The sequence below is a fragment of the Girardinichthys multiradiatus genome, chromosome 17, assembly GCF_021462225.1.
Source record: "Girardinichthys multiradiatus isolate DD_20200921_A chromosome 17, DD_fGirMul_XY1, whole genome shotgun sequence".
Lineage (NCBI taxonomy): Eukaryota > Metazoa > Chordata > Actinopteri > Cyprinodontiformes > Goodeidae > Girardinichthys > Girardinichthys multiradiatus.
Genome location: NC_061809.1, coordinates 718,807 through 745,545, shown reverse-complemented (window position 1 = coordinate 745,545; position 26,739 = coordinate 718,807). Strand labels below are relative to the sequence as shown.

The 26,739-nt window shown below is 39.1% G+C and overlaps 2 protein-coding genes across 3 annotated transcripts in view; one reads left to right on the top strand and one right to left on the bottom strand.

Annotated features, from left to right (window-relative positions):
- Positions 1 to 6,686: 6,686 nt before the first annotated feature.
- Positions 6,687 to 9,699, top strand: LOC124883064 (cytochrome c oxidase assembly factor 6 homolog). Its single transcript, XM_047389938.1, has 3 exons — positions 6,687 to 6,891; positions 7,130 to 7,283; positions 8,872 to 9,699. Exons 2-3 carry the CDS (start codon positions 7,140 to 7,142, stop codon positions 8,968 to 8,970), a joined length of 243 nt encoding a protein of 80 aa, XP_047245894.1. The 5' UTR covers positions 6,687 to 6,891; positions 7,130 to 7,139; the 3' UTR covers positions 8,971 to 9,699.
- A 765-nt stretch (positions 9,700 to 10,464) lies between these two features.
- slc13a4 (solute carrier family 13 member 4) overlaps positions 10,465 to 26,739 on the bottom strand; it is a 35,133-nt gene continuing 18,858 nt past the window's right edge. For both annotated transcript variants that reach the window (XM_047389922.1, XM_047389923.1), the window contains exons 4-16: positions 25,088 to 25,263; positions 24,345 to 24,408; positions 23,198 to 23,237; positions 22,350 to 22,436; positions 22,079 to 22,263; positions 19,926 to 20,045; positions 19,644 to 19,745; positions 18,583 to 18,684; positions 18,361 to 18,470; positions 14,708 to 14,829; positions 14,409 to 14,570; positions 13,111 to 13,248; positions 10,465 to 12,961 (exon numbers count right to left, since the gene is read on the bottom strand). In XM_047389922.1, coding sequence (XP_047245878.1) covers positions 12,824 to 12,961; positions 13,111 to 13,248; positions 14,409 to 14,570; positions 14,708 to 14,829; positions 18,361 to 18,470; positions 18,583 to 18,684; positions 19,644 to 19,745; positions 19,926 to 20,045; positions 22,079 to 22,263; positions 22,350 to 22,436; positions 23,198 to 23,237; positions 24,345 to 24,408; positions 25,088 to 25,263 — 1,546 coding nt within the window. In that variant the 3' untranslated portion in view covers positions 10,465 to 12,823. The remainder of the gene's footprint in view (positions 12,962 to 13,110; positions 13,249 to 14,408; positions 14,571 to 14,707; positions 14,830 to 18,360; positions 18,471 to 18,582; positions 18,685 to 19,643; positions 19,746 to 19,925; positions 20,046 to 22,078; positions 22,264 to 22,349; positions 22,437 to 23,197; positions 23,238 to 24,344; positions 24,409 to 25,087; positions 25,264 to 26,739) is intronic.

The window sequence follows — 26,739 nt, the reverse complement described above, 5'->3', positions numbered from 1 at the left end:
ACACAGGGTAAAATTTCTGAAACAGTACCCCATAATGAGCCAGGAATGTGAGCCAGGAGGCTCCGAATCAATGTAGGCTTTTTGTGATGAGAGTGGGATCTGGCAGCGGCTGGACTTCAGGATTCCCATGGAGTACACAGTAGTGTTGCCGGGTGTTAGAGCCTGCATGTGTGTCTTGTGAGAGAGAAAGTGCGCATTTCTCCAAGCAAGCAACAGGCTTCATTGGTGCAACAGGGCACGGCTGTGGCAGTGGTTGTGTATATGTGTGTGTGTGTCTGTGTGTGTGTGTGTGTGTATATGTGTGTGTGTGTGTGTGTGTGTGTGTGTGTGTGTGTGTGTGTGTGTGTGTGGTGAGCCTCGGTCACACAATAACACAAGGCTCTTATTACTCGGTGTGCATCAATTAGCATACATTAAAAGAGATAATCCCCTTGAATTCACACAGGAGTCTCGTCTCACTTGTTGGACCAACATTTTTTCAGATGCTTGTTAACAATATCCTTTCTGGCTCTCTGCTTCCGGGATGTAAGCCTGTAGCATCGAATGCACATTTGTGGCTCTTGAAAGAGAGACTGGCTTGCGGAGTAATGTGTTGATGGCAGCAACAGTGTGTGTACAGAGGTAAACCGATGAGAAAACGTTTTGATAGACATGCAATGCTTCGCAGAAGGTCTTCTTCTTTTGTCATGTTAGAGTCATCAATCCTATGTGTATTTTACTGGGATTTTATGTGATTACCAACATAAAGGAATACTTTATGGTGACATATGGCATGCATAGTCCCCCCTTACTCTGATATTCCTAAACAAAATCTAGTGCAATCAATTGCCTTCAGAAGTCACCTAATTGGTTAAAAAAGAGCCAGCATCATGCTGTGGGCAGTCTTTACCTTAGCAGGGACAATGAAGCTGTTTCTGCAACTTGGTTTGTGATGAAAAGATGGAGAGAGCTTAATACGTGGTAAACCCAACCCTGGAAGAAAACCTGCAAGAATCAGCAAAATACCAGGACATGTATCCAGAGCTACAATGGAATAGGTAGGGAACATTGCCTAGACATCTGTTACAACGGACCAGTCAAAGTCCAGATCTAAATCAAATAGATAATCTGTGGCAAGACCTGAAAATTGATGTTCAGAGATGTTCTCCATCCAATCTGACAGGGCTTAACGTATTTTGCAAAAAATAATTTTGATCTCTAGATGCCAGAGATCTGGAGACCTATAATATCCAGCTCTGCTTACCAGAGCTAACTTTTGTTCATCTTTTCATTTGTGTGTCGCTCATTGGTTTTTGTTTGGCTAATTTCCTGTTTTATTTTGGCTATTCTGTTTCCCAATCCAGATACTTCCTCCCCCTGTGTTTTTCCTCCATGATCTATGATGAGTTGACTACTCGGTCATGTGTCCTCCCCTGTTTTCTTGTTTTTCACATTTCGGTGCATGTGTAATTATCCTGGTTGGGTCATGCTGGTTCTTGTTCACCACTATTCTGCACGATTTAGATGTTTCTCTGCTTGAACCCAACTGAATCACGCGAAGAGGTCATCGGCAGGCTTCTGCAGAAGTGATGGAAGTCTGAGGAGATAAGTCAGCGATTTTAGTTAAGGTATAGACACACCCAAAAAGACTTGACTTGCTGCTGTAACTGCAAGGAAAAGAGGTTTTACCACACTGTTGAAGTCTTTATCTTTTACATCCTTTTCCTCCTCATTCACAGTTATCCACTACTTTGGTTGTCTTTTCCATTACATCCCCAAAATCGAATCATTAGAATCTGCAAAATGTAAGAAGTTCAACATGTTTAAAAAGTTTTTTGTTGAATCAAAAGCCTGTTGAAATATTACGATGGCCAAAGTGGACACTGACTCGGTATGAAGGAGCGCACACATCAAGCTGTCCTCATCCTGTCGCAGTGGAAAGCTGATTGTCTTTTCTGAGCTCTCTGGCAGCTATGGATCCTGTGTTACAGCTATCTGTTCTCACTCTGACTGTGCAATCACACCACGACTGGAACGTGGTCAATAACTCGATGCTTCTCATTTGAGCTACCTGCAGTGAAGTTTCAAACAATGTTTTCAGTGACCCTTAAAAATCTGAGTCTGGATATTAAACAAATGGCAGCATTTAGCGTCTAAGATATCTCTTACTTTTAAGAGAGGCAAGAATATAATAAAAAGGTAAAAAATTCAGTTTTCATTTGTTTGATCACGCTCACATGTGTATATCTGAACCCCCTGTTGTGAGGACATGCTGTTTCCCAGTTGACAGTGGTATTGACTTCCTGCGGTGCCAACAGGAGGTCAGTGTCCTGGACATCACCAGGCTGACAAACACTGGTCGATGTGCGTGTCTGTGTTGGTGAGAGTCTGCTGTTGGCAGGTCAATGGCTGCTGCAGAGAAATGCATATGCTCATTAGACCAGAACATATATGATGTTTGGATCAATAGTGCAGCTAATTATTGCATACAGTGTGCAGATTTAAGTGTTGGCAAACCTGGTCCAAGCTTTCAGAACATTAACACAGGCAGAACTGAGGTTGCATTTTATTCATTTTTACAGACATTATACATTATGTTACCTTTGGTGAATTTCTTGTCAGGTTTTCGTTGCCAACAGTTGCCACGTTTGTCTTTGTGTATTTCCTGTCCACCCCAGCAGGGTGAAGCAGAAAGCGGTCTATTCAGAGCACAGTTTTGCTGGAGCTTTTCTCCTGTTGTTTCTGCTGTTCCTCCCATTGCAAGTGAATTTTTGATGCAACTTGCTGGGTTCAAAATGTAGGAGAGCATTAATTAGAGAAGTAACTAATAGGCCAATGACATTTCTGCAGGAGTCGTAGATCCACAGTTCAGGTGGGATAGTCTATTGACAGAGCATCTATTAGTCATGCACTTTGCAGATCTGTCCTTTATTAAAGATTAAAACGAAGAAAGTCTTTGATGCAAGAGTGCAATAAGAAATCCAGTTCAGAGTTTGCCATCGTCTTTGAAGGGGACACAGCAAACATTTGGAAGAAGTTGTTCTGGTGAAAAGAAACCAAAGTTTCCACTCACTATATGGGGTGAAAAGCTAAAACTACACACACTAATCCACTAAGATGTATGGTGATGGCAGCATCATGCTGTGGGGATGCTTTTCTACAGCAGGACTGTAAGATGGGTGGAGTTAAATACAAGCCTATCCAGAAGACTTGAGAGGAGGTTCACCTTTCAGCATGACAACAAGTCTGTAACACAATCAGAGTTAAAATTGTTTAGATCAAATCATATCAATGTGTTAGAATGGCTAAATGCCCAGACCTTTCTCTAATTGACAATCTGTGGCAGGACCTGAAAATATTCACAGAATCCCTCCATCCAATCAAAGCCTGAACTCTTTGAAAGCATGAGGTTTTTTGGCCGTATCGAAATTGATGTGTGAAATTCTTCTTTTTTTTCGCATCACATGAGTCACATGATCAACGGGATGTTACTACTGGCGAAGATACGAAGAAGACACCAGGAAGTAGTAGGAGGATGATGTTCTTGCGTGAACAAAATTCACTTGTAATTTTAATAGCATTTCTTAGTTAATGGAAACACTGCAATTGCAAATTCTTTTTATTTCTACATTAGCAGAATATTGACAAGGTTTTGTACACATTTGTATTGGAAAAGTGATCAAGAGAAATAAACCCAAATGTAAAAACAACACAAGAATAAAGTAAGAAACTAAAAACAAAAGAATGAACTAATAAGGCAACACCTTCTTAACAATAATGAGCACAGGGAAATGAACTGAATAAGACAAGGCCTTAAGAACATAATAAACAACAAGGAAAGGATCAAAACACAGACACAAAAAGAAACAAAAAACCAACAGCTGTGGATCGTGACAAAAGCGTTCATGCTCTAAATGTGCAAGACTGGTAGAGACAAAATAGACTACATAAACAAGAACACATGCACACACATAAATTCATATCGGTAAATGTGTGTTGGATCTATAGTTACAATGATATGTCTCTTTGACTTCTCAAGATCACACTGATTACAAATACTCGGGAACTGGTCGCTAAATGTGGGTCTCAACCGTAGGGTGACCTTGTAAGGGGCCCCTCTGAGGAATATAAGCTGGAGCACAGACACCCTGATCTTATTAGGCAGCCACTAAAACAAGGAAAAACGGGGGGGGGGAGTCCCCTACTGGTCCTCCCTTTTTGCCGTCAGAGACCCCAGGCCATCAAAACAGCTCCAGTCCCAGCGGAACCAGCACAGGTGCTGGGATGGAAACAAAAGATTACAAATAAAGTTTAAATTTACCTGAAATAAAAAAACTAATTTGTCGGTTTTGTTTCAGGGTTCAAAGCACTCTTTACCGAGAGCTGCATTACAACCCTTTACAGTCACACCTTCCCTTTAAGAAAATCTGATTTAGAAACTTTTTATTAGCCCTCCATTTTTTGTTTGTTAATCTTTAACCTATAATACACATATATGAAATATCAAATAAAAGATTTGTTTTAAATATACAAAACCAGTTCTACTGCGGTTATATATGGACATTGTGTGACAGAGCAGTGATATGGGTGTGATACAGGACATGTACAAGGACAGTGAGACAATTGAGAGGTGTGTGGTGGGATCGACACAAAAGCTCAAGGCAGTGATGGGAGTACATCAGGGATTAGCTATGAGTCTCTTCTTATTTACAACTTTGATGGCTGTTTTTGATTTAGGCAATATAGGTTCACTGGGGTGGGTGTGTGAAGAGGACGGGGTTGGATGGGCATTACGGTTACTGTTGCAGAGTAAAATCTCTGCTACATACTGCAGCAGGCTCATGATGCCGAAGTTGATCATCTACAGACAGTGATCATGCCTGGTGCCACTAGTGAAACTGAACCAAAAATGTGGTTAGTTAATTCATGATTTCACAAGAATGAAATCATCACATAAAAAAAATATTTGGTCTTAAATTTCTGTATGTGTATTCAACAAATTTGAAGTGAGGTCAGAAGACAGAGCGAGCATACATAGAAGATGAGGTCTGATCCTGAGGAAGCCAGAGAAACTCTGTGAAATCTTTAAACATGCGTACCCAGACCTGTTAATGAGGCCACAAACTCTTACCCTCCCAAGAAGTGGGTGAGTGCCTCATCCCTGCTTTAGGGTGCATATGTTTTTTCATTCCCTTCCGAGAATCCAAACCCACAGACATAAATGGATTGCTGCTGGGCTCCATGGCAACCAGTAAGGCTACTCTGAATCACTGCAGCCGAGGGAGGGACCAAAGGAGTTAATCAGCATACACATTTTCACTCTGCCTTCACACACTCTTGTTGTGCATATAGATTTACTAATGAAAACTTTGCTCTTCGTTCACATTGTTACTACCTGTGTGAAAATATGTTCTTGCAGTTTGATTCCTGTGGTTTAATTTTTTCATACTGCAGAATAGAACAAGTGGAAATAATTTTTGCTTTATTAGTAGTATTTTTGTAATATAACCTTATAAAGTCTGATTCTTAACTGTAAAGGTTAACTTTAATTTCTTTTTCCATCAAATTAGAAAACATGTGAATGCCTCAACAACACATAACAGTCTATTTATACCCAGATCACTTGTTCAACCATTCATCTATTCATCTCTCATTCTTACTCGATTCTCTCCTCTCTTCTTTCTTCGCAACGCCTTCGTCACTCACCCTACTTCCTTTTTCCTTGTTTCATATCTTCTTTGTCCCTCTCAACCCTTATCTCTACTTAACTCCCCCTTCTCATCTCTCTTTCCTATGCCTTCATCAATCATCCCAACTTCTTTATCCCTCATCCCTGTACTCTTCATTTCTCCTATCCCTGTTCCATAAACATCCCTACATCCCTAATTCCCAATTTCCACTTCTCCCTTGTTATGCATATTTTGTTCACCTCTTCTTCTTTATTCTTACCCTTATCATGCTCATCCCTTTCCATGTAGGCTAAAAATTATTTTGTCTCATCTGACAAGAGGTATATTTTTGATGCTTCCCATATATAAATCTTCTTTTTTGGCCAAGTTTGTGCACAGAAACCAGGAATTTAACTTTGGTTCCACGTTGTTCTCAATCAAGATATTTTGACATCTAGAAAAGCAGTCTTAGAGCGCAGACCTCCGCCAAGTCAATTGGGTCATGTCAGCATTCCTCCATACTGATGAGCTGTAGGTACTCTGGATAATTCTGGCCAGTGTATGTCAGGTGCTGACAGGGTGAAAAATCCAATCATCTGTTCCTTGTCCAAATACGTACCTTGTAGAAAAATATCATCTAAATCGGTTAATAGCATTTTGAGATATTTTACAGACAGACAAACAAAGCTAACAAAAACTTGACCTCCTTGGCAGAGGATATAAATGTATAAAATAAATTAAATTAAATTAAGGGAAAGTTTTTTTTTTCTTGCATACATGGAGGAAAATAATGTTGAATAAGTGCAATGGCTCGAATAATAAAGAAAAAGAAAATATTTCAATGTATGTTACGGTAATAAAGCGGTCCATATTGTGAAACTATGTTAAAAGTAAGTGTTTCCCATTTGAATCAAGTTTGTGGTTTTATTTTTTTTTAATGTTCAGCGTCGCCTCTCTGGAGCGGTGTTTCAATTTCTTTTACAACTGCGCCATCATCTGGTCCGACCCCGTATCACACCTAGACGTCATAACCGCGCGACAAGGAGGTGCTGCAGTTGTCGCGCTTGTCCTTCACGTCGCCCACCCACTACGTTTGGTTACCAAAGTACAGAAAGCATTGTTTTTGAAGCGAAGCTACATTTATTTCGGTTTTTATGGAGTGAGAAGGAGGAAGAGAAGAAGTGGTCGGAACCACGGAGTCGTCTGTTTGTTTTTAGACACATTATTATTACTGTTTTAGTCGGTAAGTAACATTAGTGCAGCTGATAGTTTACTCTGTTATCGCTTTGCTTTTATTTAAAGTAACTAGACATATTCTACGTTTAATTCCTCAGGAAGTAGTTTAAACATTTGTTTAAAATTGTGAGAGGAAATGAAATGATTATTCACGGTGCTGTTCAACAATTTATCCACCAATTAGCAGCTGTTTCAAAAGTATTTGTTTAAACGGAAGCTTTTCTTTTTCCAAATCTCTCCCACAGGTAACCAGGGATGACAGCTCCAACTTCTGCGGAGAGGAAGGCCTGCTGGGACGCCAGAGATCAGCTCTGGCGTTGTTTGGATGACAACAATGATAAGATTCAATCCTGTCAGAAGTTCCAGAGTGATTTTGAGGCAAAATGTCCAGCTCAGTGGGTAAATTACCCCCTCTTTAATAATCTGCTGTTTTTGTCAAGGCAGAGATGCTTGGAAAATCTGTTGAAAACATCAAATTACTCAAGAAAAAAAACCAAACTAATTTACACATCTGTCTCTCATCTCAGTTAGGTAAGATATAGGTCAATAACTAGACCATTGTCAGATAAAATGCTGAGAAATAAGCTGAAATAATAAAAAAAAAAGAAGCTTTTTTGTGACGCCTGAATGCTTTAGATCATCAAACCAATTTTGATGCCAGTAAATTCAAAAAGTCATTTTAAAATGATTATTTTATTTTTAAGGGAAAAAGTATAACCAAACTGATCTGTTGAATTAACCACATGTTTTGGTCAGTTGAGTTCAGGGTCACCCAAAAAAGAGTTCAAAGGTTCATTTTACAAATGCCAAAACACATCTTGATGATTTCCAGAACCTTTGTGGACTTCCTGTGGACTGATGAGACAAAGTGGAAATATTTGGATGATGTGTCTCTTTTTAGATTTGGTGTAAAACGCACAAGCATTTAAAAAGAAAAACACAACATCATAGCAACAGTTAAACATAGTGGTTTTAGTGTGATGGTCAAGGGTTGCTCTGCTGCTTCAGGACCTGAACAATTTGCTGTAATTATTGAAACCATGACATCTGTCTTCTAACAGAAAATTTCCAGCCAATGCTTTGTCATCTTATCCTCAAACAAACTCGGGTTATGCACCAGGATAATGATCTGAAAGTACTTCAGTAAGCCTACCTCTGAATGGCTCAAACAAAACAAAATAAAGGTTTTAGAGTAGCCTAGTCAAAGTTCAAACCCAAATCTGGTTGGACACTTGTGGTGTGGCTTTAAACTGGGCCCTTATGGTGAAAAAAGCCTTCCCTTGGGGATGAATTAAAATCCTTCTGGAAATAGGAGTCAGCCAAACTTCCTTAACAGTGATGTAAAAGAGCCATTAAGCATTTATTGCTTCCAAGGAAGGAGCTTTCTTTGAGCCAGCTGACCAGCAGTGTGCAGCAGCAGACAGGTAATGGGGGCTGGATTCTCCGTACAGGCAGAATCCAGGCTGATCATTCGAAGTCTTTCTCTAGTTCATCCTGTACCAGTAACTCTGCTCATTGGATGAAAGATGAAACTCTTCTCAAAATACCCTACTGGCAGATTTGCTAAATTTAAATTTGGCGCCCATCTGTTGGAAGTAGCTGTGTTTCATTGTGATGAATTAAAAATAAGATGATTTGGAAGCAGAGATTTACATAATTTCTGTAATTAAAAACATCAGATTCCAAACCAAACTTCACTAATGTATGTTTGTGTAAATCTTTTATCTTCGAATGGCAAGATAGAGCCACTCAGAACAAGCTGGATCAAAAATCAGTGATCCTATCGATGTGCAGGATTCTACTCGCAAGCTGGAAGAGCAAAAGATTCAAAGTGCACTTCCATAAAGTTTGATACTAGATACACCAAAGTGTTTGTGATCGCTCAAACACACAGAACTACTTCCTATTTTCCCTGGATATTTAGGTATGAAGCATAGAAGATTTAGGTTTTTCTTCATCTGTTTGATTTTCTCCTCTTTACCGGCAGGTGAAATATTTCACCAAGAGGAGAGACTTCCTGAAGTACAAAGAGAAGATGCAGACAGAAGGGTTCACACCTGCTGAAGGCCCACGAGTAAACTCCTAACTACTACAAAACAGGAAAACTGTAGGCATACCCAAAAACCACTGGCTGGAGTTTTTTTTATTGTGAATAGAATATCTCTTTCTCACCTTTATCATTATTTATTTGTTAGGAGAAATATTATTTTGAATCCTTATAGTTATACAACAAGCCTTGGCAAAAATCCTTTGACCTACTTCCCAGGAAATATTCAAATATTTTTGGATTTTCATGTTTTCTTTACAAACTGGTCCTAATGTTAATATCAATGGAATGCACCAAGAAGTAACCCAGACAATACTAGTCTGTATAACCAGTACTTTTAGTACCTGATCAAGTGTTTTTGTTGCAGACAAGTCAAGACTCTTCATTATGGCCAGTCTGAAAATACACAAACAGTCTCTACTGAAATAAATCAAATCAACCAAGTGATTTTAATGGCTTTTATTGTTGTATTTGTATGTTGGTTTTTTTTCTAACTCTAGCTTGTATATTAGATGAATATGAATACCTTTCAGGATAAAACAGGTGATTGAAGAATCTTACAGGTCATTCCAAGCAGTCAAAAACACATTGTGTTTATATTACAAATCACTGTTCATTTACAAAGGGGTCAAAGGTCATTGTTACAACACCAGAAAGATGGAACCTTCCCCAGAAACAGGGTTCCTACACAATCTGGAGAAGTCCGGAGTTTGATTTAAATTCTTTCCAGGTCTGAGACGGCATTGTAATAAAGAAGCTGGAAAAATATTTGTACTTGTAGACTTCAGTTCCTGCTCTTGTCAAAATGATAAATGTATGTGAGTCCATCTGTCCGTTCATTCGTCTGTCCATCTGTCCGTTCATTCGTCTGTCCATCTGTCCGTTCATTCGTCTGTCCATCTGTCCGTTCATTCGTCTGTCCATCTGTCCGTTCATTCGTCTGTCCATCTGTCCGTTCATTCGTCTGTCCATCTGTCCGTTCATTCGTCTGTCCATCTGTCCGTTCATTCGTCTGTCCATCTGTCCGTTCATTCGTCTGTCCATCTGTCCGTTCATTCGTCTGTCCATCTGTCCGTTCATTCGTCTGTCCATCTGTCTGTAAATCCATCCCAGTGTCTGGTCAGTCAAGCTGTCCATCCAGCCATTCTGCCATTCATACACCAAACTACCCATCTTCCCATCAGTTTGTCCTACTACTCATACATTAATCCACCCATTTGTCCCGTTAATCCAACTGTCAGTCTATCCATCCACCGGTCAATGCCTCTCTGTCAATTATCCGCTAATCTGTCCATCAATCCACCTGTTCTGACATCCATGCTCCAGTCGTTACACCTATCCGTCAAAGTTTCCGTAGCCAGATCTTTGGAAAGATCACGTTGTTAAATGAACTTGAAGAATTTAACTGTATAGCTAACTCAACATTTATTTTGAATTTTGGAATATGGAGATTAGAAAAGTACCTGGAAAAATGTGTAGGAACCCTGTAGAAATCTATAAACCACAAAGAAAATTGTAGATAACATTTTTTGACTTCACTATGGCCTCAACCTTTATTGCAGTAGTACAAAACAGTCACAAATTACATGTCAAAGTTCTGTAAAAATATAAAGTACATCTTTTGCATTTGTGCTCAGTACAATGAGGGTTTTGTTCAAACCTTTTGACTTTGCCACCATAAGAGAGCTATTGTGATTTGATGATTGATTAAACAAACTATTGCACAATACAGTCCCGTGTTCACTCCTCCAGTTTCTTTCTGAAGTAGTTTTCAGTCAACCAGAGCTTGAGTGGACTCTGGTGCTTCTCACATTTTCACAAACCAGAGTCATATACTTCCTACACCTTATAAACCTAGTTATTCTAAAAACTGAATATTTCTCCCTCTAATATGTTATGGATTTTGAGATCATCTGACATTACGAGACACAAATCTGAAGTTGCATAGTTCCAAGATCATTTTGGCAAAGAATACATAACTACTGTAAATACTTTACATTCTTGTCATTGTAAGCAAAGTAAACAATTACAGTGTGCATGATTTAAGAAAGTATTTGAGGTCCTCCAACTGTGGCGGCATCGCAGCAAGGCACCAATGAGCTTAAAAGGTTTGAAAACCGGTTTAAAAACAGGTAGCCAACATTTTAACAGGCTTGGTACAGAAAAGACATTTAGAGATGTTCTGGGTAAAACAGGCGACATGAATTAAAGTATTTGCTGCAAGGCAGAGCTCTAAATCAGCTTTACAACCTTTGATTGGTCACATGATTGGAAGCCTTAATTTGTGTAGTGAATTAGATCTGTGTATACAAACATAGAACATGAAAAAGATTTGGTTATAAATACAGTAGGTTGACTACACTCACTGGCAAAAACAGTTGACATCCAAGTTGAGCATTTAGAAGGAATTGGACATAATTTGGTCCAGGCGCAGACAAGTGATAAGTATGGAAATGATCCGATTGGCAGGGGGATAGTATGTCTACAATAGAGGGGATAAATGGTAGCATCACAAGTGGAGTGGTGGTGCTACAAACCCTTCAACAGTCAAAACAGTGAGTTGACTAGGTAGGAATGAAGCAATTCTAACATTTCTGACGGTAAACTTCAATAATAAAACCTCCAGGTTTTTGGATTGTCCATCTTTGACACTCAGTAAAATAGAGCACCAAATGCTAAATGCTTCAGGTAGATTTTATTGGTTTTGACTTCATGCAGTAAGCGTCATTCTTCAGGAACGTAGCGGCCATTGCTTCGTAAGGTCATTCTGAGCTGGATGTTTGCGATCGTCAGTGTTCCTCTAGTCCGTTTAACTTGTTGCTAACTTCTCGGATATCTCTGAGTATCTGCATTGTAGCCGAGGTTCTGTTTATACAGCAGGACTGTCTAAAGGAGTTTAAAGAGTGTCAACTTTGTTAAAACTGTCAAAACAGCAGAGACAGAACTTCCTGCAAACCCATTGTTACATCTCTACACCAGACACAGCTGATGCCATGCAAACCCACTAAAAGGCATTTTTATCAGTTTTGACCTACTGTTGGAGGCTTTAGCAGCTCCCTGTAACACCTTGCTCAGCTTTTCATGGCATCACTTATGTTCTCTCCTGCTCGCCGTTCTTTATGTACCAGTGTGTTAAAAATCCAATTAGTTACATACCCATCACGGTATTAATCCCATTTTTCTGGGTTGGTATCTTTAGGGTAAACTGTTTTAGTCAGTGAATGTATTTGTACAGTACATCCATTGCTGTAGTAAAAATCTCTTTTATATTCCTATCTTTTTTTTTAAAGCATTTCTATTAACATTGGATGAATAAACATAAGTCAAATTTAAAAATGACCAGTGTGCTATGCTTGCTTGTGCAATTTGGTAAAGCATATATGTAAAAAAGGTTTCTAAACCGTGACTAAATAGCTTATTTCTACTGAACCGGTTACTACAAGAGTACAAAGAATACATTAAAGCATTTGCATAGTTTATTTAGAGTGGATTTGTAAAAAACAAAAATGTCTGTTATATATTAGCAATATCAATACAATTAGGCTTCTGATTTTTATTGATTGATTCAAAGTGGAATCAGTGTAATTGTAGCAACAGAGGTAAAGTTAATTCATTGTAGAAGTTCAGTTTTTTCCCCAGAGTGACTTTCTTTATATGCAATGCCAGTATATGGTCACCAGAATCTGAAGTTAATATTCTATCTAAGCAGCTGCTAACAGGTTTTCCACCTTCCTTTCTGTAAGGCCAGTTTCTTTTTTTCAGTCTCATTCTGGGGAAGGCAATCCTCTTGACCCTGTCATGTTCTTGTTGTCTTCATCACAGAAACTCTTTCTTTCTGTCTCTGAGTTTATCACCTGGCTTTCTGTTGGTTCGGACCCGAGCCCAGTGTTGGTTATAAGCCTCCGGTGACGTTCCTAGCCACTGCCCAGGAGGGAAACTCAGTCAGGTTGAAGAGTGGGACCCCCCAGGTGGTGATGGCTAACATAACCACCGCCACACCGATCAGGTTCACTCCAAAACCTGCTTTGACCTGGAGAGGAAGATAAAAAGATCTAAAACTCAACACATAAACTGATCTTAAAAGACTGAATAAAAAAAGTAATGCTTAAAGTCTTTTGATGCTGCAGGTGCACATAGAGTGTGTGTGTGTGTGTGTGAGAGAGAGAGAGAGAGACTCACCATGTCGCTAATCTGCACGTGGCCGTAACTGAAGACAATGGCGTTGGGGGGGTTCCCCACTGGAAGCATGACCCCAAATGACACGCACATGGTGGACGGGATCAGAGTGTGGAGGGGGTTGATGAGCAGGGTCTCTGACTGGATCATGGGTGAAGCAGAACAATATGGATAGTCATGGAACATCAAAATCAAGCAGGGAAAGCAGTTACAGGTGGGAGATTAAATTAAAGGCAGCAAGACCAAGATTGAGTTACAACATAATGATGAAAAAGAATGAAAAAGAACAGGGCTAAAATGAATGAACAGGAGAGGAAACTGCTGTGGTATTTCAAATCAAATTCACAACACAGAAGGTATTAGAGTTCTAAAGGGCAAATCTTTCCTATGAGAAAGATATGATTAGTTTTTCATACATGGGAAACAAGGTCTCAGTAATGATGGCATTTTTTTTAATTTAGAGGTATAGTGCTCCGGTTTTACTGAATATTCACTAGTGCAGCCATAAATTTTAAAGAGTGTTACCCTTTCGTTTAAAAAACATGAACATAATGCATAAATTATTGTTCTGTTTTATTTTTTTCTTCCCTTGGAGTACACCTAGCTCAGGTCTTGTTAGTTTAACTGTGTCTCTGTTCTAATTAAAGCCATCAGTTGAGTTACTGCTGCCATTACCTATGAGGACTCTTTTTTTTTTCCTTTACTGTTGAAAGTACTCCTGGGTCAGTGCTTCTGTGTTTAGCTTTCTCTACGAGCCGGATGACGATGTTGAAAGAGATATTACTGAGATTAACTTTGTATACACTCATTGTCTTTCTATTGAAAGTACTCCTAGCCCAGTAGTTCTATGTTTAGCTATGTTTCTTTTCTAAATAAAGCTTTTGATAGAGGACTAAGGCCTCCTTAAATGGGTCATGCAGGCTACCACTACAACACCTTCGCACCTGACAGAAAGTACTCGTGGGTCCTTCAGTGTTTAGCAGTGTCTCTTCCCTGGACACAGCAATTGACGGATCTATTGCTGCCATTGACTATGTTTGATTTTGGTTGGCGGGGGTTCTCAGAAAACATTGCCCTATCTCAATGCTTTCGTGTTGTTTCTGAATCTCCTCTCTATTCTGCTAACTTCCAGGCTGGTCGCAGCAAATGACTGCTCATTCTGACCCTAGTTTACTTCTTCAAGCCTTGAGGGAGTGGATCCCATTCACTATCGCCACATGTTTGCTCATGATGAGGGATTGCTGCGAAGTCAATGACCTAATGCAAGATTTTACTGGCATGTGAAGGAGAGCGAGCCATACCAGTGCTGACAGGATAGGTAGGAAGACTGTAAGAGTTGCTGGGTTCGAGGCAAACTCTGTGACCGCTGACACCAGGAGGCAGGCCAGAAGGGTGACTGCCCAGGGAGGTAGACCACTCATGGGCTCCAACTGTCTGCCAATCCACACTGACAAGCCTGACACCTACAAATACGATTTATTGGAAATTAATAAAAAAAATTATAATAATAAACACCAGCCTAACTGTCTGTATTACATGATTTTTATGGAAAGAATTAGCCTTTGCAGCACTGCAACATATATGGATATATGTATTTTACCTTGCACCCAGCCGCAAGTGCATATCCTCCTCCTACCAGGATTACGATCTCCCATGGCATTAGTCTCTGGAAATCTTTCCAAGTGATCATGGGGGCAAGTGGATCAGACTCTGAATTGTCATCTGAGGGTACAAAACCATGAAAAACAACATAATATAGAGCAATTAGTAAGTATTTTTGGACATAATACTTGTGACTAAGGGCTTTATATTCCTTTTTGCGGTACTAGAGGTCTTTATTTTTCATTTTTCAACTGTAGGTAGCAGGAAAGAGGGCAAAGAGAGGGGGATACATTCAGCAAAGGTCTGCAACCTGAACCCAGGACAGCTGCATTGAGGACTATAGCCTCTGCACATTGTCACGCGCGTAACCCCTACACCACCAGCACCAGGCCAGCACTCTAGATTCTTTAGGAAATTCTTGTAAATTTTAGCTTAATCTGCAAGAATTTATGTACAATTATATAAAAAAACTATTCATGTTATTGGTGTCAAACGCATTCAAAATCAATAGAGCTGGTTCATTTAAATTGAGCATGTACAATAGATCTAAATGTTGGTATTTAGTATGAAAATGAGTTGAATTAGGCATAATTTAGCATAGTTCCAACCACTAGATAGCAGCAACATGCTTCCAAAATAATACTTGGTATCTGTTGAATATGCATCAATAAACATTAGTGGTATACATACGCCAACATGGCTGTGTGTTAGTCTGAACAAATTTGCAACAATGGTCTACAAAAGGTCTTTCTGTCCTAAAGACAGAAAGACCTTTTGATAGATGAGAACTTTTTTTCAGACTGGACATGTTTCTCTGTTCAAAATAAGATTAGTGTCCATACAATCAGCAGGACGTCTAACAAAAATGCTGAAAAACTACAACGTTAACGTAAAAGACATCAAATAATTAAGAACAGAAACAGAGTTGAGACAAAACAAGGCAGGCATAAATAACTTGTTTCCCAAAACTTTTATAAATGCAAAATTAATAAAAAATAAGGAAGAAAGATCTAAAACAATCCACATTGTAGCTCAAATACCAACACAGATTTTGATTTGATTTGACTTTTACTTGTGAAACAGCATTATTTACATGTAGGTCTATTTTTTAGTAGTGAATCCTGGGATAACCTATAGTTCATCATACTATTGCAACCGCATTGTATTTCAATAGCGTACAAAGATATGCAACTTCAAGTAAGTGATGCGGCAGCATTACCTTTCTAGACATATGGCAGGGGCGTTTTTAGGGTCTCAAAACATTGGGGACTTTAGCCCAAATCCAAAATATTTAGATTTCAATAAGACAATTTATAGGTAATTTAAAATTAAAATAATATAGGACATATTGTACCAGTTCTCTGTTTCGGCTGGTTTTAGACTGAATGTAAATTATTGTGAATCAAACAAAAAAGGTTTGCAATAATTTTTATATTTGTTAGAAGCTGAATGAAGGACAAGGAGAAACAGAGTTTAGGACTCATGAAAAACCATTTTGCTGAAGTAAATAATGACACATTTTCAGGTATTTAGAAAAATACCTAATCTGAATTTTTGCTGACAAAAGTTTTTCTTAAACTCAGAGATGTTTACTGTGGACCAGATAAATGTGCTTCTTTTGTCATCTACATAAATTACCTTTTTAAACTTTACATTTTCATCAAAGTGTTTCACTCCTGAGTCTCCATTGTCTTTATACTTATATTTCAACAAAGGAAAGTGGGATAAAGTTGATTTTCCTAAATCCTAAATTATTAATAACGATATACATATGATATGTATGTCTCACCTTCAGTAAAACTGTATCCTTGTTTAATTAGTTTAGTTTATATTATATTTCATGTGTAATTCATAAAAATAAAATAGTTAACTAATCAATGGTCCATCTGTGATTAATTGCTATGATTTATTTCTTAATTATCCTGCATATTTAAACCAGGAGCTGTATGTTTAGAATCAGCACAGAAGATATGAAAGAGAAGAGGGAGGGTTACTGTTGCTCTTTCTTCTACATCTTACTGGAACCAGGAGATATTTTCCTGGTTTATTGAGCAACACTTTTTTCTGTCTACATGTAGAACTGGACTATAAGACTGGCTGCAGCCATGAGATCAATGTGTTGATCTGAAGGACCTTTTAATGTGTTCAGCTACGTTAGGATTAAATGCTTTTATTTTGACTGAAGTAAAGGACCAGATATTTTCACATTATGATACAAATCCGGCTAGAAGCTCACAGAGAAGGTTGCTGCTGTTTTCTATCACAGCCACATTTAACCTCATCTGGAGCTCAGGTGAAAGTCCCTCATCATGACCCTGAAGATGCTCATCAGAGTGAACCTCCACCTCATGTCTTGCTGGGTGAATCAGTGATTATTTGTAACTTACAATCAGCCCATCATGATTCAGCATTCAGGTTTTACCGTTATCTTCGTCTGGTTTATACCGCTAGGCGTCCACCTGTTCCTGGTTGGCTCCGTGGTTCCTCTGAAATGAACCCTGTTTGAGGCGCTCAGGGTAACTCTTCAGGTAATGAAGGAGGCGGGTCGACCTGGAGTAAACTGCTGTTCTGGACTTCTCCAGAATGGAGTCCGTCTCTGCCTGTGCGCGTAGTTGCGCATTCGTGGTGCCGCGAGTGCGCAAATAATTTTTTTTTGTCTTCTCCTTTTAACTCATTGTCAGGTTAGGTAAAGCGGGACGTGATTATATGGAACACAATTGAAAAAATCTGATTGTTTTTAAATAAAAATGTGAAGTCCAATACCATTTTGTGGTCTGCATCTTTTTAATACTTCTAAAGTTCTTCTATCAAGAAGTCCGGGGCCATTCAGAAAACATCCTGGGATTCCGCCCCAGAAGCCCAGGTCTAACTACGTGCCTAATATATGGTACTCCAGAATCCGTTTTTTTTTTTTGTTTGTCTACAAATGTCATAATGTGGCACTTTTGAAATGCAATATGTGCCACACATAAATGTGACTTCTACAGAACCTTCAATTGCTCTCCAAATGTTGTAGCAATAACCCAATAACATGTCTTAATCTTGTGCTGCGTTATGCAGAAGCTCTGTCTGCATGAGTGAAGATTTACTCACCTACATGCTAAATACTTGTAATGGGTCTAACGCAAAGCATTTCGGCCTATCTTATGATCATTTTCTGCTGGTAATTATTTGAACACCAGACTTAGTTATGGACCATTTAGGGAACATACAACTTTCAGACCTAGATGGTGAGGGGATCTCTGAGGACGGACGTCACGGCAAAAGTAATCCTAACACAGTAGAAGACTGTCCATTTTACACACATTTATTGAATAAAATTGAGGTACCTCATAAGCATGTCATAGATATGACAGGAGTTAATGTTTCAGGAAATGCATCTAATTTGCCAAGATAAACAGTGTAACTATAATTTAAGACAGCAAAGCTTTTAAGAAAACAGACAATGGATCATAAATCAACCTGCAAAATCAAGGAACTTAAATATTGGGCTTCTAGAATGTGGAGCAATTGGAAACATGTAACCTTCTCACTAATTTTGCCCATTAACTATACTGTCATAGTCTGATCATCACAGTAGATATTCTAAGGGCAGCAGATTGTTTCATGTGTTCAAGATAACACCTCTCAGTGTCCAAATGAGGAACTGACCGGAGTTTTTACAGCTGGGTGAGGATGATGAAAAGGGACGCCTGGCAGGGATGAGGAAGAGCAGGAAGCCCAGGAGGACAGACACAGTTGCATCAGTCCTGTAGCCCTTCCTGGGCACAAAAGAAAAAATCTCTAAGTTCATTGAATTCTGCAATGGTGCTAATAAAAACTACTACCACAGAAAAGTGTTTGCGATTCTCTTGCGACATCTTAAATGATTACTTCTCAAAGAGCGACGTCCAGCCGGGCACAAAACCAGGCTCTCTGCTGAACCACAGCAGAGTCATCAGGATGAAGAAAACACCTGTCACCACCTCAGGGTAGCTGGGACACAACCACAAAAGCACATTAATGACTATTATATATTGTATATTTCAGTTGTGTATGGATGTGACCTCAAGCATGTTGTAAACTGCCTAGCTGCCAAGTTCTAACAACCCTTTTTTCATTTTTGTTGCCTTACAGCCACAAACCTGAATGTATTTTTTTTAGGGATTTTATGTGAAAGAACAACACAGAGTAGTGGCGGTGGGGTACATTTGTATTCTGACCCATTTGTCTGAAGCTCCTAAATAAAATCCACTGCAACCAGCTGCCATCAGAAGACCTCTAATTAGTAAACAGATTCCTGCCAAGGCCTCAGAGGTTTTTTTAGAGAACATTGGTGAACAAACAGCATCATGAAGGAACACAGCAGACAAGTCAAGGAGAAAGTTGAGGAGAAGTTAAAAGCAGAGTATGGCACAATTGCAATTATAACAAGACTTGTCCACCCACAAAAACTGAGAGAAAAACATTAATCAAAGAAGCAGCCAGGGGGCCAATGCTAACTTTGGAGGAGCTGCAGAGATTCACAGCTGTCGACAGGACCCTTTATTTGTGTAAATAATATTGAACTCTTAGTTTATTGATGAGCAGGTAAAAATTATTCACAAAACTATTTTCTAATTGATTTTTGATGATTTGTAATTTTTGATCCACATGACAAAAAGTTTGGACAAACTTATTTTAAATCAAAGTATATTCGTGTGTTACAATGGCCTAGTCAAGGTACAGGCCTAAATTTAACGGAGAATCTGTGGCAAGACTTAATCTATCCTATCTATGTGACTGAGCTCGAGTTCTATAAACTCCTTTAACTTTACTATGAGCTACTTTGAGTTCATGTATCACATAGAATCCCAATAAAAATACAGAAGAAACAAAATGAAAAAACGTTGAACGGGTAGAAAAGGTTTTCCAGCCTAAATCTGAAACAAAACCCCTGATGTCTTGACAGTTACCTAATAGGCCCCAGCTTTGCGTATTCCTCCTGGATCCTTTGCTCTGACATTATTTCTCTCCTGGTTTTGCGTTTCTTACTCAGCGAGCACGTCTCCCTGAAACTAAGGACAGAGGCAGCAACAACTTGAGCATTGACTAACAGGGCACTAACCAGTGCCAGCTAAACACAAACCAAAGGATTATCATGAGTCTATAATGATAAGATGTGAATGTGGGCTAAAGCGGGGACAACCACACTAATCACACACCTGGATGTGACCATGAAAAAAACGTGCACTCACTTGCAGCCGAGGAAGAGGAAGTGCAGCCACAGCCAGGTGAGGACCAGCATGATGATGGCAATAGGGAAGCTGAAGATGAACCAGGTCCCAAAGTTGATCACCTTCGCATCTGGATATCGACTGTAAAAGGAAGGATTCACACAGAGAGACATGGAGAGTTACTTTAAAAAACTGAATTTGCAGCATATTAAAAAGACAGATGGGAGATCAGAGCAGAATCCAAAAATAACCTTCACACTATAATAATTCCCTAACCCTGCCATCGCCTCGTGTTTGCTTTGAATGGCACCTGTTGTCATTCCCATTGCCTAATCTGTCCACCATCTGTTTTTAGTCTCCACACACGTAACACAGGTGGCGTCAGCGTGTCACTGCCTCAGGCCACAAAGTAAAAATCCATAGGGGCAACCACAGCATGACTTGATGCATTTAACTGAAACAAATACTTCAATGGGATTTGAACAAATGGGGTTCTGTTAAGTGGCTATACAATGAGAATGTTCCTAGCGTCTTCACTTTCAGTCAAGACATGGCCAGGACAAAAATACTCTTAAAAACTCCAATCTTAGAAAATGCAACACATGTTCAGTCAGCTTTTAACTTTTTGAAATCACATCTAGTTTCAGCAGCAAAGAAGACAAAACAAGAGAAGACACGACACGACAAATACAAGCACAGCACCGAACATCCCCAAAATAACACCATGCCTATTGTGCAACATAGTGCTGGCAGCATTATGCTCCGGGGTTGCTTTTCTTTAAATGGAACTCAGGTTTTTGTCAAGGCGGGTGAAATTATGAGCAGTTTCCAAATGCTTTGTAATCAGAAAGCTGAAAATGAAGGCAGATTTTATTTTTTAGAATCACAGTGAGTCCAAGCATAAATCAAAAGTCACATGGGAACAACTTCATGAGACTTGCCAGAGTTCAGAACTGAAACTGACAAAAAAAATATGTGGAGTTACCTGAAGAGGGTAGTGGACAAAATAAATTCTCACAATCTGAAAGATTTTGACAACTTTTGCAAGACAAAGAGTGGGCAAATATCACCAAGTCAAGATGTATGGCTCAACAAAGTTTTAGTTTAAGTCTGTACGCACTTATTTAACCAGATTATAATGTTTTTAACATCACAGAAGTCCAGCCTTTTACCTGGAGAAACTGCTCACTCTAGATATCCAAACCACACCAGTCCTCGTTTTAGCACGAATTAACTTTTTTAAAAGATTCCCATTAACCTGAAGTGATCCAAAAGGTTATATTTCGACATGCTTTGAAGGTTTTTTTTTCCTTCACACCCCTGGGGCAGACTGCAGTTCCTGGAAATATACTGTTAGGATTACTTCTACCACACACACACAAACCCAAGTGCGCTGAGAATAAAAAACCTGACCTTTGCCCACTGAGCTGTGACATGAAGGAGACCATTCTGTGAGGCTTAAAACACTGGCTGGAGAAAATCGGCTCTATTAGTACTGTGCAGGCTGATTAGTTTGATTTAAGACCCTACGAGGCCCCCGGATACTGATTTCACACAGTGTTAAATTACAGTAACTTGGTCGCCAAGACAAGCTGTGCATGTGTTCAAAATCAAATGGTGTTTTTTGTCATCATAAGCTACTTGTAAACCAAAATATTACTATGGTATTCATACAGACGGTCAAGTGCTTCTAATTTTTTTTGTTTGGTCAGATGAGAGGAAGATTCGACTATAAAGTTTTGCTGTGAAACAAAAGATAAAAATTAAGTAAAGTATCTGTACAGAGGTGGATCTGTGATGCTGTGGGACTGTGTAGCTTCCAAAAGCCCTGGGAACCTTGGTAGAGTGCATGGTCATATAACTCTTTGACATTTTTTTGACATCTTATTTTTGACATTTTATTCGGCCTGACATACGGACGGATGGACGTACGGACAGACGGATGGACAGAGATAGATAGATAGATAGATAGATAGATAGATAGATAGATAGATAGATAGATAGATAGATAGATAGATAGATAGATAGATAGATAGATAGATAGATAGATAGATAGATAGATAGATAGATAGATAGATAGATAGAAATTGGGCAAGTTGTTGCAGCTTAAGTGCAAGTTATGGTTAAAATTTCCAATGAATTGTGCAGTAACTGTAAACAGAACAGGGACCTACGTGTTAAACTGCTCAGCAAAGATGAGGTTGGTCGACGTGCCAGTGATAGTGATAAGTCCTCCAATGGTTGCTGCGTAGGTGATGCTAAGCGACAGGCATTTACAGATCATATGATCCCTCTTTGTGGGATACTGGGAGTCTCTTCTGGCCTTCACCCGCTTCACATTTGGGATATCCATGGCAACCTAAAGAGGAATCAGACGAATGCTTTGACTAAATTTGTCATTGTAACTTGTATGAAGCCGCTAAGAAAGTCTAAACTTCGGCCAACCTGCGGTAGTTGTCCATTGGTTTGTCTAACAAACGTCTTGTTCAGGACAGGCTGAAGACCAAAGGTGTTCACCTCATCCACCTGTCCCTAAAGATGAAAGAAAACCACAAGGAGAAAGAGAGACTTCACCAACATGTATCTGTTTTTATTTGTATTTCTTATTCATGAACTATTTCACATTTTCTACATTTTGTCATATTACAATGACAGACTTTATGTCATAGACAACGACAAAGTAGTACATCATTGGGAAGGCGAAGGAAAAGAATGCATGGTTTGCAATATTTTTTCAAATAGAGGCATGGAATGCATTTGTTTTCAGCCACCTTTACTCTAACATCCCTAAATAAAATCCAGGTCAGCCAACTGTCTCCAGAAGTCCCCTCATTAGTAAATAGTGTAAATCCATGTGTATTGTATTAAAGGTTTAGTGAAAACACTGCATCCTCTATACCAAGATGACACCAGACAGGTCAGAGGTAAAGCAGGTTAAGGTTAGAAAACAATATCCTAGTTGTTAAACTTCTCAAAGAGAATTATACATGACTATAAAAAACACCATTTTCACCCTGATACATGGTTGGTGGGAGGATCATGGTTTGGAGATGCCTTTCTTTAGCAGGATCAGGGAAGCTGGTCAAACCTAAAGGGAGGATGGTGATTCTACAAAGTACTGACTTCGGGGCTATTAATTTAAATATTAGATTTTTATTTTCCCAAAAGATCCCCCAAAATACTTTGAGGTTCGTTCTTAAAATATAAGATAATTTTTCAAAAGTTTAAGAGGTTTGAAACATTTTTCAATGCAATACGCCTCACCAACGGTAGGAGAACAAACTGTATTTTACCTCAGAGAATGCACAGAGCTCCTGTTTGGTACATTCATTCCTGAGAGGAGAAACATAAAACAGTAAATGGAAAACAGAAATCAGATATTCTCAGTTGGAATTTACAAACAAAATGCAAAGATGAAATGGTACAGTCAAATTTCATATGCATTTAAATACTGACAGAATAGTTTTATGAAGAAGACAATAACATTTTGGAAAACAAAAAATATGAAGATTCAGATTGTGATTCAAATTTTTTACATTTACATTTAAAATGGATTAAGTTTCATCCTATTTAAAATAAGATGAGTTAAGAAAAGTCATTTAAGATTTAATAGGTGACTAGTGACATTTTAGAATAAAGGTTTTAGTTTTTTTAGTATCCTGTCTACAAAAGGTGGTTAATTAAAATAAACAGTTGGAGTGATTAAAATAAGACAAGGTGAATAAAAATATCAAGGGCTTTGTTACTTAGAGAGATGACACATATCAATAGAAATATTAAGATTTCCCAAAAGTTACAGGAATTATTTTGCAAAGAAATTGTGAAAAAACTATAAAGTTTATTGGTATGATCATCAAAACTCTTGTTAAAAGTGCTTTAAGCAAACGCACACCAGAACATGGTGAAAGTATCCTTGGAACAGCAACATAAATCGGCATAAAAAATAAAATGGATATAGTTAAGATGGAAAATTTGACTGGAAACAAAAGGGGTCTAACCCTGTGGTACACCTCAAATAATTTTAATAGGAAGACAATCCAAATTGTATACCTGTTGTCTGCAACACAGACTATTAATCTTACACTACTGAACATAAATAGCAAAGCCTTAGAGGTAAAATCAAGTAAGGAGACTCTATGAAATAAAACCCAGCAATCTCAGATGGTTTATACAGCGTTGCAATGTAAGAGTTTAAGATTATTTGTCATAAAATGGTGCATAAACTGATTTAACTTAGAAGAACCACTGCTAAGTTGAATCAGGAGTAGTCCAATGCAGGAGAAATTCAAATGTAGGTTCACGTACAAAATACTGTGTGAACTGTAGTCGTCACATGTTAAAATGTTGAAAGTGAAAAAAGAAAAGGGAATAATGAGGAAAACGTAGAAGCAAAGAGAGTGCAGCAGTTGTACAATGTGAAAATAGAGCATACACACATACTGTTCATTGTGATAGAGCAGCTCAAGTTGGTTCTTGTCCAGATTCTCCTCTTTGGTTGAAATAGCTGCAATATGATGGACACATTGATCAAAATGCTCTCTGCACTCTATTTAGCTACATAACTTTACAAATGTTTGTGTTTTGTTTCTTAAAAAACAGATTTCTTCTGTTTTTGCTTTATTCACACCTATATGAGACAATGTTTTAGATCATCAAACAAAATGTAATAGTAGACAAAGATGACCTGAGTTGGGTTAAAAAAGTAGAATTCGAAAATCACAGAACCTGTCTGGCAACATGAAGTAGACTAAGCTAAAGAAATGTAAGAACAGTAGAGAAGCAAAGTCACTGGCATCTATCAGTCTGAAATAAGCCACAACGCAACCTCTAAAGCTTTGGACTTCAGACTCCAGACAACCTCAGTGCGAGCCATTATCCACAAATTAGTCCAAGACTGCATCGACGATTCATCCAGGAAGTCACAAAAGAACCCAAAACAACATCTAAAGCACTGCAGCTTCACTTGTATTATTTCATCTCAGTGTTCAGTATCCATCAAGAAACAGATACAGGGAAAAAATGGTGTCCATAGAGGAGTTACAAGACATGTAAATGTGGTAAAAAAAAAAAAGAGCAAAACCTGAAGAAATCTGTGAGGGGGTAAATACTTTTCATGGCACTGTAAACAGTAATGTGCACACAAACACTTGAGGTGAGCTGATAGAGACATCCAAACAACCTACCGCTGTCTTCCTCTGGAGAATTCCCTGTTTCCGAATCGTCATGGAAGTCAGCCAAACCGGTGCAGATGAGCTGCTGAAGGACGGCCTCGGCTATCGGCATCACCATAGCAGTGGTGGAGGTGTTGCTGAGCCACATGGACAGGAACACTGTGCAGCACATGAAGCCCAGCACCAACCTGGGGAAGAAAAAGGGGCAGGAGGGAGGTCGCAAATTCAAAGATAAAGTCATATTCTATTATATTATATTATATATTATATTATACAGGTCCTTCTCAAAATATTAGCATATTGTGATAAAGTTCATTATTTTCCATAATGTCATGATGAAAATGTAACATTCATATATTTTAGATTCATTGCACACTAACTGAAATATTTCAGGTATTTTATTGTCTTAATACGGATGATTTTGGCATACAGCTCATGAAAACCCAAAATTCCTATCTCACAAAATTAGCATATTTCATCCGACCAATAAAAGAAAAGTGTTTTTAATACAAAAAACGTCAACCTTCAAATAATCATGTACAGTTATGCACTCAATACTTGGTCGGGAATCCTTTGGCAGAAATGACTGCTTCAATGCGGCGTGGCATGGAGGCAATCAGCCTGTGACACTGCTGAGGTCTTATGGAGGCCCAGGATGCTTCGATAGCGGCCTTTAGCTCATCCAGAGTGTTGGGTCTTGAGTCTCTCAACGTTCTCTTCACAATATCCCACAGATTCTCTATGGGGTTCAGGTCAGGAGAGTTGGCAGGCCAATTGAGCACAGTGATACCATGGTCAGTAAACCATTTACCAGTGGTTTTGGCACTGTGAGCAGGTGCCAGGTCGTGCTGAAAAATGAAATCTTCATCTCCATAAAGCTTTTCAGCAGATGGAAGCATGAAGTGCTCCAAAATCTCCTGATAGCTAGCTGCATTGACCCTGCCCTTGATAAAACACAGTGGACCAACACCAGCAGCTGACACGGCACCCCAGACCATCACTGACTGTGGGTACTTGACACTGGACTTCTGGCATTTTGGCATTTCCTTCTCCCCAGTCTTCCTCCAGACTCTGGCACCTTGATTTCCGAATGACATGCAGAATTTGCTTTCATCCGAAAAAAGTACTTTGGACCACTGAGCAACAGTCCAGTGCTGCTTCTCTGTAGCCCAGGTCTGGCGCTTCTGCCGCTGTTTCTGGTTCAAAAGTGGCTTGACCTGGGGAATGCGGCACCTGTAGTCCATTTCCTGCACACGCCTGTACACGGTGGCTCTGGATGTTTCTACTCCAGACTCAGTCCACTGCTTCCGCAGGTCCCCCAAGGTCTGGAATCGGCCCTTCTCCACAATCTTCCTCAGGGTCCGGTCACCTCTTCTCGTTGTGCAGCGTTTTCTGCCACACTTTTTCCTTCCCACAGACTTCCCACTGAGGTGCCTTGATACAGCACTCTGGGAACAGCCTATTCGTTCAGAAATTTCTTTCTGTGTCTTACCCTCTTGCTTGAGGGTGTCAATAGTGGCCTTCTGGACAGCAGTCAGGTCGGCAGTCTTACCCATGATTGGGGTTTTGAGTGATGAACCAGGCTGGGAGTTTTAAAGGCCTCAGGAATCTTTTGCAGGTGTTTACAGTTAACTCGTTGATTCAGATGATTAGGTTCATAGCTC